Source organism: Mustela lutreola, chromosome 10 (assembly GCF_030435805.1).
Source record: "Mustela lutreola isolate mMusLut2 chromosome 10, mMusLut2.pri, whole genome shotgun sequence".
Taxonomy (NCBI): Eukaryota; Metazoa; Chordata; class Mammalia; order Carnivora; family Mustelidae; genus Mustela; species Mustela lutreola.
The window spans coordinates 27,314,605-27,331,405 of record NC_081299.1 but is presented as its reverse complement, the minus strand read 5'-3'; the positions used below and the strand labels follow the sequence as shown (position 1 = coordinate 27,331,405).

General features: G+C 37.6%; 1 protein-coding gene across 4 annotated transcripts in view; it reads right to left on the bottom strand.

Annotated features, from left to right (window-relative positions):
• LOC131809805 (protein argonaute-3) overlaps positions 1-16,801 on the bottom strand; it is a 132,612-nt gene that overhangs the window by 11,495 nt on the left and 104,316 nt on the right. For 2 of the 4 annotated variants that reach the window (XM_059137231.1, XM_059137233.1), the window contains exons 13-17: positions 14,714-14,873; positions 13,137-13,227; positions 7,125-7,319; positions 6,657-6,791; positions 3,968-4,069 (exon numbers count right to left, since the gene is read on the bottom strand). In XM_059137231.1, the coding sequence (XP_058993214.1) occupies positions 3,968-4,069; positions 6,657-6,791; positions 7,125-7,319; positions 13,137-13,227; positions 14,714-14,873 (683 nt within the window). Of the gene's footprint in view, positions 1-2,133; positions 2,273-3,967; positions 4,070-6,656; positions 6,792-7,124; positions 7,320-13,136; positions 13,228-14,713; positions 14,874-16,801 lie in introns of all 4 variants that reach the window. The other 2 variants (XR_009345307.1, XM_059137232.1) reach the window with 2 other exon arrangements.

Genomic DNA, 16,801 nt, shown 5'->3' with positions numbered 1-16,801 from the left:
GTTCGCTATCCTGGAATGGAGATCCTGAGTCATAGAACATGCATATATTTAACTTTAGTAGATAATGACAGGCAGTTCTCAAAAATGATCATGTTAATTTACACCCCCACTGGCAAAATGTGAAGTTTCAATCGTTCTATATCCTTATATTATTTGTCTTTTTAAATTTCAGGTGAGTGTCTTTAGGCGATTGTTTTAAGAACAGTTTAGTTAAAAATGAAAGAAAGATAAGGGAAAATAACTTGAAGGGAAATGGCAGGATTAGATTAAGGAGCTGCGTTTTAGGATGGGGCAATTGTACGCTAAGGGAAAGCAATCAGAAGCTTCCAACAGACGGAAGATACAAGCAAGAGGGTAACCCGTGAACTAAGACCAACTCAAGGCAGGTCAGAGCCAATGTGAACATATTGAACATTTTTTCCTATGACAAAGCAAAGAAAGTAGGTATGACTGACCATATAATTTCTTACTGAAGAAGAGGTCCTGTGCTGAGTGTCGGGGCAAGGGACTAAGGTTAGGGACCCATGGAAAATGGTAGTAAGAGCTAACAAAAGAGGAGTCAAAGGATTATTAAATAATAGTGAAGGATATCTTTGAAGTTTTGGTGCTTTGTGGTAGGAAGTTATAATTTAGGACACTGCCTGCTCTGATTCCTGAACGGGGAGCATGTATTTCTTTAAGACACTCCATCTGAAGGCTCAAGAGGGGTCACATGCTCCACCCAGTTAACATGTTTCTAATAGTATGTCTTCTTCTACTCTGGAATTTTAACTAAGGCCCAAAGCAGAGGATCAAAGATGCTAGGCATCCCACAGTCTAAAGAGCTACCAATCTTTGAAGCCAGCCACCTCCCCTTAAGGCTTGTTAGGAGGAGCCAGTTCAGGACTGGTTTCGTCATTAATACCCTGGCTCTGGCCTCTTCCCACCTAACCTCCGTCCTCCCAGTAGGGGAAGAGAGTGATTATGGATTTTCTGAAAACATGGAATTTTAATTGTGAGGAAAGGTATGCTCTCTCCCATGAAGACATATAAGGGGGACTCCAAGAGAATCCATTATAAAGATAAAAGCCTGGGGCACCTGGGTGGCTCAGTTGGTTGAGTGGTTGAACGTCCAGCTGTTCGTTTTGGCTCAGGTCATGATCTCAGGGTTGTGAGAATGAGCCCGGCTATGGGCTCAGTGCTTGGTATGGAATCTGCTAGATTTTCTCCCTCACCTTTTCCCTCCCCCTCTGCCTCTCCATACACTCATACATGGTCTCTCTCAAATAAAGTCTATCTTATTTCAATATATATAAGTATTACATATATAAAAATTTATAAAATATATATATATATATATATATAAATAAACTATTTACTTGTGAGAGAGAAAGAAAGAGAGTGCATGCACACAGGCATGAGCTGGGTGAGGGGCAGAGAGAGAGAGACAAGCAGACTCTCCACTGAGCAGGGAGCCCCACACAGGACTTGATCCCAGAACCCTGAAATCATGACCTGAGCCAGAGTCAGATGCTTAACCAACTGAGCCACCCTGACACCCCATAAATAAATTTTTTAAAAAGATAAGAGCCTGCTGGAAAGGGAGGCTATCAACTCATGCCCTAGTTGGACACTTCCTGAGCTCAGAGCCCACAGGACCACTCTGGCAACTCCAGAGGGTTGAGAATGGTGAGAATTCTTGGAAAGAGAATTCTTGGAAAGAGTTTTGGGAGCCTAAAGGAATGAAAATGAGCAGAAAAGCAGGAGCAATGGAGCCACACAATGGGATATGTAACCTAAAGGAAGAGTCTATACCATTGATGGAGCCCAAGAAAGATACCGCTGCCCTTTGAGGGTCTTCAATCTTGAGGCTATGACACCAGAAAGTATCAGAATGGACTACAGAAAGCTGTAACCTGTCAGCTCCTAACCATCAACAGGTTGGCAGTCAAGAATACCAGATGTGTTAAGAGTCCTAGAAGGACGAGGGGAAAGAGTATCTTAGAGTCAGGCCATGGTCCTTTCTTCTACTCAAAGTTACCAGGACCAAAGCTCTGGCCTGCCTTGGGCAGGTGAAGGGTAGGAGTAGTAAGCTTTGAACTCATTTATAAATTTAAGTTTTAAAAATGTGGTAAAAATGAGTGGGAGGGGCACCTGGGCGGCTCAGTCGGTTAAAAGTCTGCCTTCGGCTCAGGTCGTGATCCCAAGGTCCTGGGATCGAGCCCCACGTCAGGCTTCTTGCTCAGTGGGGAGACTGCTTCTCCCTCTGCTCTCTCTTTCTTTCTTTCTCTGTCTGAAATAAATAAATAAAATCTTAAAAAAAATGAGTGGGGAATTTTACCTCAAAATAAAATGGGGAAAGGAGAAAATAACACCAATAAAACCAACAGAAATGTCAAGAAGCTATGGAATTTGGTTAAAATGCTGTTGAAGGATCTATTAACCAATGATAAAGTTAAAAACAGTGATATGAAAAAATAATCTTTTATACTGGTTAGAAATGACTGGATTTTTAATTTTAGCTGGTAAAAAGACTCCTGTTTTTGATCTCTGAGAGTTTGAAAATTCTAAGAAAGCTGGGAAGATGTGTAAAAATCATCTTTAGTCTTTGTGAAATATACCTGGTTATTTGCTGACTAAAGCAAAGTTTCAATCTGGTGTCCTAAAGGAAAACTGGTCCCTAAAATTTCTGGTTAAATAAACTATAGAAATATCCCTGTCTTTAAGACTCATAATGACCACTTGTATATCAGTGTTATCCAAAAACTGTAGTGAAAAAATCTTTTTAACCAGTATTTCCAGAATTCATCTGAACAGCATATTGTTTTTTCTACTCTACAATATTTACTGAGAAGTCAGAGCAGTAGTGTTCTTTTGGATACAATGATGGAAACACTAGGTTAAAAACATGCTCTCCAATTTTACAGACTTTATCTCTAGAAAGTACTTTTAACTTTTGCTTTGCTAATTGACTGTTACCACCCACAGTGAAGATGTACAACACTGATTTAAGAGGAACAGATACAAGAATATGGATAAATGAGTGGGATAATTTTAAAGCTGTAAGACTGAAATGCGGGTTAGTGTATTTACAACATAGAAAGCTTTAAGATACAGCTGTTCAGTATAGGACATCGTCCTGCAATTTTTAAAATTAAAAAAAAATTTTTTTTTTTTACAGATTTTATTTATTTACTTGAAAGAGAAAACGAGCAAGTGAGCACAAGCCAGGGGCGGGGTAGGGGGTGGAGCAGAGAGGCATAGGGAGCAGACTCCCCACTGAGCAAGGGGCCCTGATACAGGGCTCAACACCGGATTAACCCCAGGACCCTGAGATCATGACCTGAGCTGAAGGCAGATGCCTAACGCCTAACAGAGAGCCGCCCAGGCATGCCTGCAATTTATTTTAATCAAGAGTGAGTTACCTAAAATAGTTTTGGGCTACATTCTCTTAGACATTCAAGGAACATGGATATACTGTGCTGCTGGAAAGTCTGAGAAGCACTAAATTAAAGCTTATGCTCTACTAAGGGACAAAGCTAGCAAATTAATAAAATGATTTTATGAAAAGAATAACACTCTTAAAATTATTTTAACTGAAACTTAAAGCTGTAAATCTACAATTAAACTCTTTACATGTTCAATATCTGCCAGTAAATGCCAAAGCTTTCTGTGAAGTATTACCAAATAGAAGCAAATGTCAAAGGAAGAATCAGGTATATTTAAATTTTTTGAAGTTTTAGGCTAAACTGAGAAGATTCATTCTATTAGACTACTTATATTCTGGTATTTTTATAGAAGTAAGCCCCTAATTCAAGGTAAAGAAGGGGAAGAAATTTATTTACTGAGTTTCACCTCAGTGAAATGTGGAAACAATTTGGAGTGTAGAGAACAGTGTTTCTTTCTCCTTTTTCTGAGATTTAAAAAAATACATACATAAGAATGGAAGTTCCTGAATTAGAACATTTCAGCCAAAGGGTAGGCTTACCTGTATTCCAGCATGGCTACAGAGGTAAAAATCAAACTCATATGGGTGTGTAATATCTGTATCAACTGTTGTTCCAGCTGGGATATTGCCACTTCTTCCAACCTAGATTTGTTTGGTCAAAGTTTAAACAAACAGGACAAAGGTAAAGAATGTAACTGAAAGCACTTTTAAAAATAAATAAATATATATAGGCTGATCCTTCAAGTATTACTTGAGCAGACATTAATAGCAGACCTTATTCTAGTCCTGGTTCCTAGTCTTATACGTTGCTGAAAGAGTTGATAAACAACAAAGAGTTACTAGGGCCTACTGGTGCTTAGCAAGTAGGTGATCCCAATATGGGTAGAACACTTGAAAACAATTTTTTAAAATTATTTTTGCTCCAATTTATGGTACCTGGGAACAACAGGTACTCTTGAATGTGTAATTCATGAAAACCAGCATTTTTCTTCGAGAATACTGTTTTTAGAGAGAAAGAATGCTGACAATGACAACTGTGCCACCATTTGTTAACCATATATGGGCCAGGCACAAAACATAATTTCCAATCAATAAATTCATGTGAATTACGTATTTTTCCTACATGTTAGGGAAGTTTGGGCTCAGGAATATGAAATAATTTCCTGAACAGCACACAATAAAAGGCAGAACTGGGAGTCAAATATAGAACTGACTGCAAAGGCCCTATTCCTTTTATTTCACACTAGCAGTTCAATATCTTGTAAGGGAATCTGCATCAGGCACACCACCTATGATGTGAATATAAATGAAATGGTTCAAAATTTCTGATAATGAAAGGGTTCTAACTAAACACTTTAAAATACATATATATTTACTTTTACCTCTTTATCCTTAAAAACATTTAAAACCAAGAATTTTTAGCTTACAATTACAAGACTAACAAAGTGGAAACTATTTTACTACTCAGATATTCTTTCTGCATGTGAAGGACTACTATCAGGTAGTGGCTTGAGTTAACAGCTTAGCCCTTACCATGTATAAAACAAAGTTCATTAGTTCATAATCAACTAAATTATCCTTATTCATAATACATAAATCAAATTAACACATATAAAAAGTTTTACTCTACTCAGAGAAGTAGAATGGGTTCATATCACAGCCCCATCAGCTTCTAGTTGTGCTCCCTAGGGCATGGTACTTTACCCTCTGTGCCTCTGATTCCTCATTTATAATGATCTCTCACCTATTAGTAGTAGTATTCAGAACAAAGGTGAAAGAGAAGTAGACAAATGAAGGACTAACATGATTGAACATCAGATGCTACTAATCATTAAATCTAAGTTAGGTTTTCCTAATCCTACTTTTGAAGAAACATTTGGTTTTACAGCTACAAAAATGTACCTAGTAATTTGGGGTCAAATGCCTTTAACAACTCTCTTTATTGAAAGAGTTGTTATTAGAGAGGTGCTATAGGACAGTGATAATGAGTACTTAAGAGCCATGCTGCCTGACCTGAGTCCTAGCTCTACCAATTACTAGCTTTATAACCTTGTTCTTTTACCTCATCTGCCCCATTTTCCTTCTGTGGAAAATGATGATAGTAATAGTAAGTATCTCATGGTGTTGTGAAGATTAAATAAGTTACATTTATGACACATACCTAGAACAATGCCTGCTATTATTATTTCTTTTCCTCTATTATTATTCTTTTTTCTTTTTGTCTATTATGGCCACCATCACAACCACTCTACAACTAACTAGCCAACCTTTACTGAGCACTTAGTATGTGCCAAACACCATTTTGGATAAATAACATAATTTAATTTACTTAATCCTCTTAACAACCCAGTAAAGGAAAGTATTACTATCACCCAAACGTTGTTGGGAAGGAAACAGTCACAGAGACGTTAAGTTACTTGCCTAAAGTTACATGGAAAGTGTAACCAAAGACTAAGTATATACCAAAGCAGAGATACACTTCTCTGTCTTTTTGTTGAATCCTTTCCCCAAGGAGACACCAACGCTTACAATCCTCAGATTTCTCTGCTTCAAGGTTTAAAAGATGGGAGCCAAGACTGCTATGCTGCATGTAGACAAGACAGATTTTCCCAGGTATTTACCCCTCCTTCTTTAATTATGAAAATACGTAGTCATACTACAAAATATAAACAGTAATTCTGTGAGGGGGTGCCTGGCTGGCTCAGTCAGTAAAGCATGCAACTCTTGATCTCAGTGTAGTGAGTCTGAGCCCCACACTTGCATATAGAGATTATTTAAAAATAAATAAATTCTTTAAAAAAATCCTGTGAATTTTAAAAGAAGCATTATATAGAAGATTGTTTGCATGAATTTCTATTAGTCATCCTCAAAAGTCTCTAGCTTTTTAAAAAACTAATTTTTACAAGACATTTTTAAAAATAAATGCACCTTTCCTCTTCTGGACATTTAAGACACACAGTAATAGAAAGAGCAATTTTAAAACTATGAGTTTCTTCACAATAACAAAAAGTATTAACAGAATTTTGAATACTTGGAGTGTTAACAGAAATTCTAGGAAGTTAAAAAGTAACAACCTAGTTTGATGCTTCTCTATTCATAATGAGGTATGCTGAGATCTGCTACTATACACTGGAACCTCTTCTGTTGGCAGAGAGCCTTTGTTTAGTGCTCTATGAACTATATAAGATAAGCTTGTTTTATAACAGTATTACAACAGATGTAAGATTACCCTTTCTGTCCTATCAGCACAAAATAATCGAGTGTGATGTCTCTTCTGAACTACAATGTAGGTTATTCCAGGTTGATAGTCTTTCTCCAAACTGATGCAGGCTTCTCGAATTGCTAGTAGTTCATAATATAATACCTAGAGGAGATGAAATGGAAAGATTTGATACATCAGTTGTTCTCTTATACATACTTCAAAGTAAGATGATTTGGTTTTAGAACTTCTTAATCTTATCACTTTTAGATAAATACACTTCTCTGTTCCATTTTAACTATTACCAGAGCATGATCTTAGCAATCAAGGCTTACAAATCCATAGTAAACATTTTAGAAGAGATAATCTGAGGAAGTATCAAATTTTGACTTGTGGAATTCTCAACTTAATTAAGATTTCAAATTTCAAAACTAGACACAATATTATAAACACAGTATCTGATTTAACTATAGTATAATGAGATCCCAGGCAACCAACCTGCCTAAACTGTCCCTCTGAAACACCATCCCGATAAAAGATGATACGAGTAGGTTTGAACCGAGTTGACTTATAAAACTGAATGAGAAGTTCTCGAACCATGGAGGCCAAGTCCTGGATGATCTCCTGTCGGGGTCGCTGAACTCTTACTGTGGCACAGTATCTGCTTGGGTGGGCATCCATACTACCTACAACCTAGGTTAGAAAAAGTAAAGAAAAATAGAAATTAAGACAATCAAAATTACACCAGTAAGAATTTTACCACAAAAAAATAGAAAAAAAAGTATGTGGATTTCATTTAAATTTGCAGTTTATTATAATCTTATTATTTCAGAGTAATAAAAGTTCATTTTTAGTTCATTTTGAGAGTAATAAAAAATCAATAATTCCCAGGGAAGAGCAGAATAAAAGATCTACTACAGAGTTAAGACCTATTTTCTGGGGCACCTGGCTGACTTGGATAGCTATTGGGAGTGTGTGACTCTTAATCTCGAGGTCATGAGTTCAAAACCCACATGAGGTGTAGGGGTGCCTGGGTGGCTCAGTGGCTTAAGCCTCTGCCTTGGGCTCAGGTCATGATCTCAGGGTCCTGGGATCCAGCCCCACATGAGGCTCTCAGCTCAGCAGGGAGCTTGCTTCCCCCATCCCCTCTGTCTGCCTTTCTGCCTACTTGTGACTTCTCTGTCAAATAAATAAAGAGACAGAAAGACACTGATAAGGAGAATAAGAGAAAGGAGATAAAAGGACCCATTCAAACCCTGGATTTCTCTTTCTATCTTTAGTAAACCACTCCAGAAGCCATGCTTAAGACTCTGAAATACCATCTTAGAACTGTTAAGCTTCGTAAACTTTAAAGATTTTTATTTATTTATTTGAGAGAGAGACAGTGAGAGAGAGCATGAGGAGAAGGTCAGAGGGGAGAAGCAGACTCCCCATGGAGCTGGGAGCCCAATGTGGGACTCGATCCCGGGACTCCGTGATCATGACCTGGGCCGAAGGCAGTTGTCCAACCAACTGAGCCACCCAGGCGTCCCAAGCTTCATAAACTTTAAAAGAATTTTTCCTCTTATTGCAGCATCCTAGACCAGAGGCTTGAATCCATTGGTCCTCTTACTGCATTAAATGTTTGTGTTTTACATTCAATCCTTAAAGAAGTTAATCTTGGTTTTGAGAGTAACTATCATAATTTTCTTTGTGTGTATACTATTTAATATTATTACGTGTTTTGGAGTAAAGGAAACTTTGAAGCATGAATTTAAAAATTCACCTTGACTATTGTTACTCACAGACCTACTGAAGAATAATCTCTGGAACCTGAATATTTTTAAAATGCCTATACATCATTTTGATCAGAGCCAAGGCTGAGAAGCAGGTGGACACTCTGCCTCCAGTTTCTCTTTCTCCCAGGGTAATATTTACACCAGTGCTTCAAAAATGGGAGCCTGGGGACGCCTGGATGGCTCAGTTGGTTAAGCAGCTGTCTTTGGCTCAGGTCATGATCCCAGCGTCCTGGGATCGAGTCCCACATCGGGCTCCTTGCTTAGCAGGGAGCCTGCTTCTCCCTCTGCCTCTGCCTGACATTCTGTCTGCCTGTGCTCGCTCTCTCCCCCCCCCTCTCTGATAAATAAATAAAATCTTAAAAAAAAAAAAAAAATGGGAGCCTGCACCACAACGTTCACTGTAGCATTATTCAAAGTAGCTAAAATGTGAAAACAACCTATGTGACAATCAATGAATGAATGAATAAAAAAAATATGGCATAGATACACAGTGGAATATTATTCAGTCATAAAAAGAATGGAATCCGGGGCGCCTGGGTGGCTCAGTGGGTTAAGCCTCTGCCTTCAGCTTAGGTCATGATCCCAGGGTCCTGGGATCGAGCCCCACATTGGGCTCTCTGCTCGGCAGGGAGCCTGCTTCCTCCTCTCTCTCTGCCTGCCTCTCTGCGTACTTGTGATCTCTCTCCCTCTGTCAAATAAATAAATAAAATCTTTAAAAAAAAAAAAAAAAAAAGAATGGAATCCTGCCATTTGTGCAAACATGGATGGACCTTGAGAGCATTATGCTAAGTGAGAAAAGTCAGATAGAGAAAGACAAATACCCTATGACCTCACTTACATGTGGAATAAAACAAAACAAAACAAAAACAACCAAGCTCATAGATTTGGTGAATGAACTGGTAGTTGCCAGAGGCAGGGAGTGGGTGATGGATGAAATGGGGAAAGGGGTCAAAAGGTACAAACTTCCAGTTAAAAAATAAATTATGTCATTGAGATGTAACTGTATTAGCATGCAGTATGATGACTACCATTAATAATACCGTACTATTTGAAAGTTGCTCAGAGTAAATCTTAAAAGTTCTCATCATAAGAAAAAATATTTTATAATCATAGTGACAGATGTTAATCAGATTTATTATGGTGCTCTTTAAAAAATATGTACATATACTGAATCATTATGTGGCACACCTCAAACTATTATATGTCAGTTATACCTCAATTAAAAATAAATAAAAATAGTACTTCAAAAGAGTCCTTAACTTCCTGTCCATAACTTAATGACTTATTACTTGAAACTAAAATATGGAAAATTCTTGTTTCTCTTCTGTGTTAAGTCAGACTAGAAAATAATCAAGTTTTTCAAAAATTGAACTAGAGGGGCACCTGGGTGGCTCCGTCATTAAGCATCTGCTTTCGGCTCAGGTCATGATCCCAGGGTCCTGGGATCGAGCCCCACATCAGGCTCCCTGCTCAGCAGTAAGCCTGCTTCTCCCTCTCCCACTCTCCTAGCTTGTGTTCCCCCTCTCGCTGTCTCTCTTTTCTGTCAAATAAATAAACAAAATCTTTTTTAAAAAAATGAACTAGAATTTGTCTATGTACATGGGATTGTATCTGCTTTTACTTTATCTTCTAAAGAAGAAAAAAAAAAGGAACCTAGCTATTTGTTTCTTCTGAATGGTATTTCACTACTAAAAGAATAAATCTATATATATCCCTTCTGAAGGCACAGTCACACAAAAGCTTATTAGGCCTCACAATCTGTTATATTACACTCTAATTCCCTACATTTCTCAACATTCTCAAAACACACCAGGTTTTTGCAATCTAAATTTTAATTTATATTGCTATTAAATATCTATTATACTATGTGGCAATTATCATTTAAATTTATTTTTTCACACTGGTCTTCAAGTTCTTGGGAATAAAGCCATATAGCAAAAAGAATCAACGAATAAATTCTACTAACAATAAAAGAAAGTGGATATTTGTTAGAAATGAATTCAGTAGAAAAGGACAGACTACCCAGAAGTCCAACAATCCAACTACGCTTAATTAAACTTTCTTGGAAAATAGGCCTCAAAATAGCAAATCCAAAGTAAGTCTTTTGAATTTCTTCTATGAAAAAATAATTCCATTTTCCATAAGAACATTTTTATGAATATCAGAAGTGGCTCTATACTACCTGTAGGACATCTGAAATGACAACTCATGCATAAATGTAAGAAGAAAAAGCAACATAATTTATTTTTTAAAAGACTTATTTTATTTTTTAATTTTTATTTAAAAAAATTTTATTTTATTTTTTTTTAAAGATTTTTATTTATTTATTTGACAGAGAGAGATCACAAGTAGGCAGAGAGGCAGGCAGAGAGAGAGGAAGGGAAGCAGGCTCCCTGCTGAGCAGAGATCCCGATGTGGGACTTGATCCCAGGACCCTGAGATCATGACCTGAGCTGAAGGCAGCAGCTTAACCCACTGAGCCACCCAGGCACCCTTATTTTATTTTTTAAAAGATTTTATTTATTTGACAAAGAGAGGGAGCACAAGCAGGGGGAGAGGGAAAGGAAGAAGCAGATTCCTTGCTAAGCAGGGAGCTTGACATAGGGCTCGATCCTAAGACTCTGGGATCATGACCTGAGCTGAAGGCAGATGCTTAACTGAACCATCCAGGCACCCCCAAAATTTATTTATTTTAGAGAGAAAGAGAGAGAGCTCAAGAGAGCATGTGCATGAGTTGGGGGAGGAACAGGGGGAGAGAATCTACAAGCAGACTCCCCTCCCCACTAAGTACAGGACTCTACAGAGGGCTCTATCTCAGGATGCATGAGATTCTGACCTGCGCAGAAACCAAGAGTCGGATACTTAACCAACTGAGCTGCTCAGGTGCCCAAGCAATATAATTAATGTATTAACAGATTAAAAGCAAATTTCCTCCACTAGTGAAAATAGCTTTGGAATCTTAGGTAAAAATTTTAACATTACTATCATTTTCATGGATAAATAAAATATACCAGATTGTTAAAATTTACATAAAGATTATAATGGGTAATAGAAAAAATATGTAGGGGGCACCTTTTCCCTATCTGCCTTTGGCTTGGGTCATGATCCCAGGGTCCTGGGATCGAGCCCTGCATAGGGCTCCTGGCTCCGTGGAAAGCCTGCTTCTCCCTCTCCCATTTCCCCTATCTGTGGTCCCTCTTTTGCTCTTTTTCTGTCAAATAAATAAATAAATAAAAATAAAATCTTTAAAGTAAAATAAAAAAAAATGAATAGGATCTTAAAAAAAATACACTTTAAAGAACTGACACAGAGGGGCGCCTGGGTGGCTCAGTGGGTTAAGCTGCTGCCTTCGGCTCAGGTCATGATCTCAGGGTCCTGGGATCGAGTCCCGCATCGGGCTCTCTGCTCAGCAGGGAGCCTGCTTCCCTCTCTCTCTCTCTGCCTGCCTCTCCGTCTACTTGTGATTTCTCTCTGTCAAATAAAATAAAATAAAAATCTTAAAAAAAAAAAAAAAAGAAATGTTTAAAAAAAAAAAAAAAAAAAAAAAAAAAAAAAAAAAAAAAGAACTGACACAGAAACTATACCAAACACAGAGGTGGGCAAATATTAAAAGGAGGAGTGGCAGTATTATTTATTTATTTTTTTTTTTAGAAATTTTTTTTCAAAGTTTTTATTTATTTATTTGACATGTCGGGGAAAATCTTTAAGATTTTATTTATTTATTTGACAGAGAGAGATCACAAGCAGGCAGAGAGGCAGGCAGAGAGAGAGGAGGAAGCAGGCTCCCTGCTGAGCAGAGAGCCCGATGCGGGGCTCGATCCCAGGACCCTGAGATCATGACCGGAGCCAAAGGCAGCGGCTTAACCACTGAGCCACCCAGGCGCCCCAGTATTATTTTTTTTAATTTGAGAGAGAGAGAGAGAGCATGAACCCAAGCAGGGGTAGAGGAAGAAGGAGAAGGAGACTTCCCTCCGCCGAGCAGGGAGCCAGACATAGGACTCTATAGCAGGACCCCAAGACCATGACCTGAACTGAAGGCAAATGCTTAACTGACTGAGCCACCCAGGTGCCCAGAGTGGCAGTATTAAAACAAAAAATTCAGGTGAAAAAGTATTAGATTGGACAAAGGTAGAAGATACTGTACACTGAAAAAAAAAAGCAATATACCAAGGTTTTACGCAATTCATCTTTCTGTAACAGAGACACTCCTGAAATACATAAACTCTTGGAACAAAAACTAACTGAAAATATACAATCATAGGCCAGATAGATGAAGTAGGAAACAAAAGACTTGAGTAATACAATTAATAAGCTTCATTTAATAAACATATATGTAACCTGTAGCCCTAAATCAGGAATGAAAAATCCAAAGAATATTTCAAAGTTGATTCTATTTTTAAATTTTTAAAAGATTTTATTTATTATTTGACAGAGAGAGACACAGTGAGAGGGAACACAAGCAGGGGGAGTATGAGAAGAAGCAGGCTTCTCTCTGAGCAGGGAGCCCGATGCGGGGCTCAATCCCAGGACCCTGGGATCATGACCTGAGCCGAAGGCAGATGCTTAACGACTGAGCCACCCAGGTGCCCCGAAAGGTGAGTCTAGAGATATATATTTATAAAACTTGGTTTCAAAGAGAGTGTCATTAAAATTTAAAAAAAAAAAAAAAGCTGAAACCAAACTGTTGATCATCTAAACTTTAGACAAGATAAACCTGCCTAATGACACTTACAGCAGCAATCGAAGGCTTCTTCCCATCACCAGCTGGTGGATGAGTGACATCTGCTCCCAAAAAGATCACTGGTTGCTGGAACACAGAAGGTCTTAAACACATTTTTAAAACGAGTTAGATAATTCTATTTTCATTATGCATTTATCTGTATATACTATTGAAACACAATTGCAAGCCGCTGACACAGCACAGAACAGCCTCAAAGGCTGGAACTACTGCTTTAGTTTCTTGATTCATGAATTCCTAACTCACTGAAGTAAAAGCTATCACAATGGGTCTATCCAATGTCTTACACAGAGCAACTTTCTGCCTTAACCAGTGATGTTGCAGGTTGCAAAGGGCTAGCATTCTTCATAACAGGCAAAAAATGATAAACTTCCTTATATTAACCCACCAGCTTGTATCACTCTGTAATCTACTTACATTTAAACTATGTTATCACATTTAAACTATGTTATCTCTTAATGAGAAAAAGCATCATTAAACTTTACACTGAAAAAGTACTACTCCCCCTCCCCTGTGCAAAAGTATAAATTTGAGAATGTATTATTTAAAGTAGCTAGTTGTTCATCTTATTTAAAAAACTATGTCGCCTTTGGGATGCCTGGCTTGATCAGTTGTTGGGTGTCTGCCTTCAGCTCAGATCATGGTCCAGGGTCCTGGTATCAAGCCCCACAATGGGTTCCCTGCTCTATGGGAAGCCCGCTTTTCCCTCCCCACTCTCCCTGCTTGTGTTCCCTCTCTCACTGTGTCTCTGTCAAATAAGTAAATAAAATCTTTAAAATAAAAAAAAATAAAAAACTATATCCTTTACGATTCAAATGACTGTCTCTCAGCTTGTGGACTTGTTGATAAAATTCTGTAGCCATCTCATTTATGATTCTCATCTATTTAACAGGAACAGGAAGCAGAGGAAAAACGGGGAAAAAAGGGCTTTGTGTCAAATATATGTGGGTCTATCCTTATTCTAATGCTTACCTGTGGTGCAGATAAGCACTGGTGCAGATATTTAACTTTTTAAAGCCCTAGTTGCTTTAACTACTGAAAGAAAACCAGATGTCCAATTCTCCAAATAACGTCTTCCCCAACACTTGTTTCTAGTCATTATGTCACACTTCCTAAGAGCTCTTAGACATGACTGCGATCTAACAGTAAAATCTATTGTCCCACTGACTGTAGCAGGGATTGATAATTAATTCATATGCCCCCTTCAAGACCCTCCCTTCTTTCCTAACTTGCAGGGTGAGTGCGTAACCTCACAGTTCCAGGTTGAAGATGACTATCAAATAATGAGAAACTTCGTTAAGCTGAGCTCCCCAGAAAAATAAATAAAACGCTCAATACTTTCTAACTAGGCAGGAGGATCTCTGCATATACTAAATAAAAATGAGGATGGGAGGGGATTTTCCCAAGGGAATCTCTTAATCTTGCCTGAAATCCTTTTCTAAAATGTTTACTTATCTTCCATAGCAAGAATCAACAATATTGTCCCTTTCTTACACTGATCTTAGATATAACAATATACAAAAAAATTAAGAAAATAATTAAAATTTAGTTAAGTGATTAGCTTATCTTACCTTTGATGAGGTACAAGAATATTATTGATCCCTCCGAGTTTAACATTTATCTTTAGGCACAGGTTTGAGAGAGTTTGAGGGGATGTTTTTATTACATTCTTGACTTGGACACACTGTGTGGCCATACCCAAAAGTGTATCTCCTACGCGTTTCACTTCCGCTATGGAACAAATGCAAATACCTCTAATTAGAAAAAAGGTCAAACTATTGAAAATTAAGGTACTATACTTCCCCCTTGAAATACACTACTTTATTACAGGACACCAGAAATTATAAAAACACCATAACAATGCTGTTAAAATTCAAAGTATAATGCCTTGAAGATTAGCTTACACATTTAGTGACAGTTTTCCCAGTTGCTTTATTCTTTAGAGAAGAAAGTATATTTCTGTCATCATAAAAACAGTATAACCATAATAACTAAAAAACCAGAAAGAAAAATATACATAATCCCATTAGCATTTTATTGCACTTTCTTCCAATAATTTTCTCATTTATATTATTTTAATACAATTATACTCAGAGTATACTTAGAATTTTCAATCCTATTTTCCAACTTTCAATTTGAAAATAGAGCCTTTACAGTGTACAGAATAAAAGGTTCCTGTAACTTCTCCCCCCTTAGCCATTGTAACTACCATAAAGAGTTCAGTGTACATACTTTTCTTATAAAACATATGGAAAACATTTAAAAACCAAACTTGCATTCTATTTTGCAAACTGTCATTTTCACTCAATCATATAGTATATTCTGAATCTTAATATATAAGTTGCTCTTATTTGTAACAATAGCAGTAAGTCTGTTTTTATTTTTTAAAAGATTTTATTTATTTGACAGAGAGAGATCACAAGTAGGCAGAGAGGCAGGCAGAGAGAGAGGGGGAAGCAGGCTCCCCACTGAGCAGGGAGCACCATGCAGGGGCTCAATCCCAGGACCCTGAGACCATGACCTGAGCCGAAGGCAGAGGCTTAACCCATTGAGCTACCCAGGCACCCTGTTAGTCTGTTTTTTTTTTTTTTTTGGTTAGTCTGTTTTTAAATGCCATTTTATCTAACCAGTCATACACTGATATATTTTTAGCCTGTTCCAGGTTTTCATTTTTTTTTTTAAAGATTTTATTTATTTATTTGACAGAAAGAGAGTGAGCGAGAGAGGGAACACAAGCCGGGGGAGCAGGAGAGGGAGAAGCAGGCTTCTCATTGAGCAGGAAGCCTTTTGCAGAGTCTGATTCCAGGACCCAGGATCATGATCTGAGCCAAAGGCATACACTTAACAAATGAGCCACCCAGGTGCCCCCAGGTTTTCACTGTTTCAAACAATGCTACAAATAATATCCTTATACATTTATTTTTGTTTGGTTCTATAACTTACAGCTTCAGGATAAATTTCTACAAGTAGAATTGAGGGATCAGAGACATATATATTTAACATTAAAAAAATATTTTATTCATTTATTTGAGAGAGAGACAGCGAGAGATAACATAAGCAAGGAGGTCAGAGGGAGAAGCAGACTCCCTGTGGAGCTGGGAGCCCAATGCGGGACTCTAGGATCATGAACTGAGCTGAAGGCAGTCGCTTAACCAACTCAGTCACTGAGACACCCTATATTTAACATTTTTATAGATACTGACAAATTGCCCTCCGAAAAGGTTCATTATTTCATTCAACAAATATTTAATGTGCATCTAATATATGTTAGTACTGTGTGAGACTCTAAATATACAATATCTCTGAAGAAGAGAAACAAATGACTAATAGGCACATGAAAAGATGCTCCACATCACTAATTAAAAAGAAATGCAAATCAAAACCACAATGAGATACCACTTCACACCCATTAAGATGGTTATTATAAAAAAAGAAAAAAACAGAAAAGAAAACAACAAGTGTTGCCAGGATGTGGAAACACTGGAGCCCTTGTACGTTAATGGTAAGAATGCGAAATGGTGCAGCTGCTGTAAAAAAAGTATAAACAGTTAACTTGAGTAGCACCATTAATTACCTGAATCTAAAAGACATTTATAAAATACTTCATTCCATGGCAGCAAGAACAAACATTCTTCTCAAACTTACATGGAATATTCAGC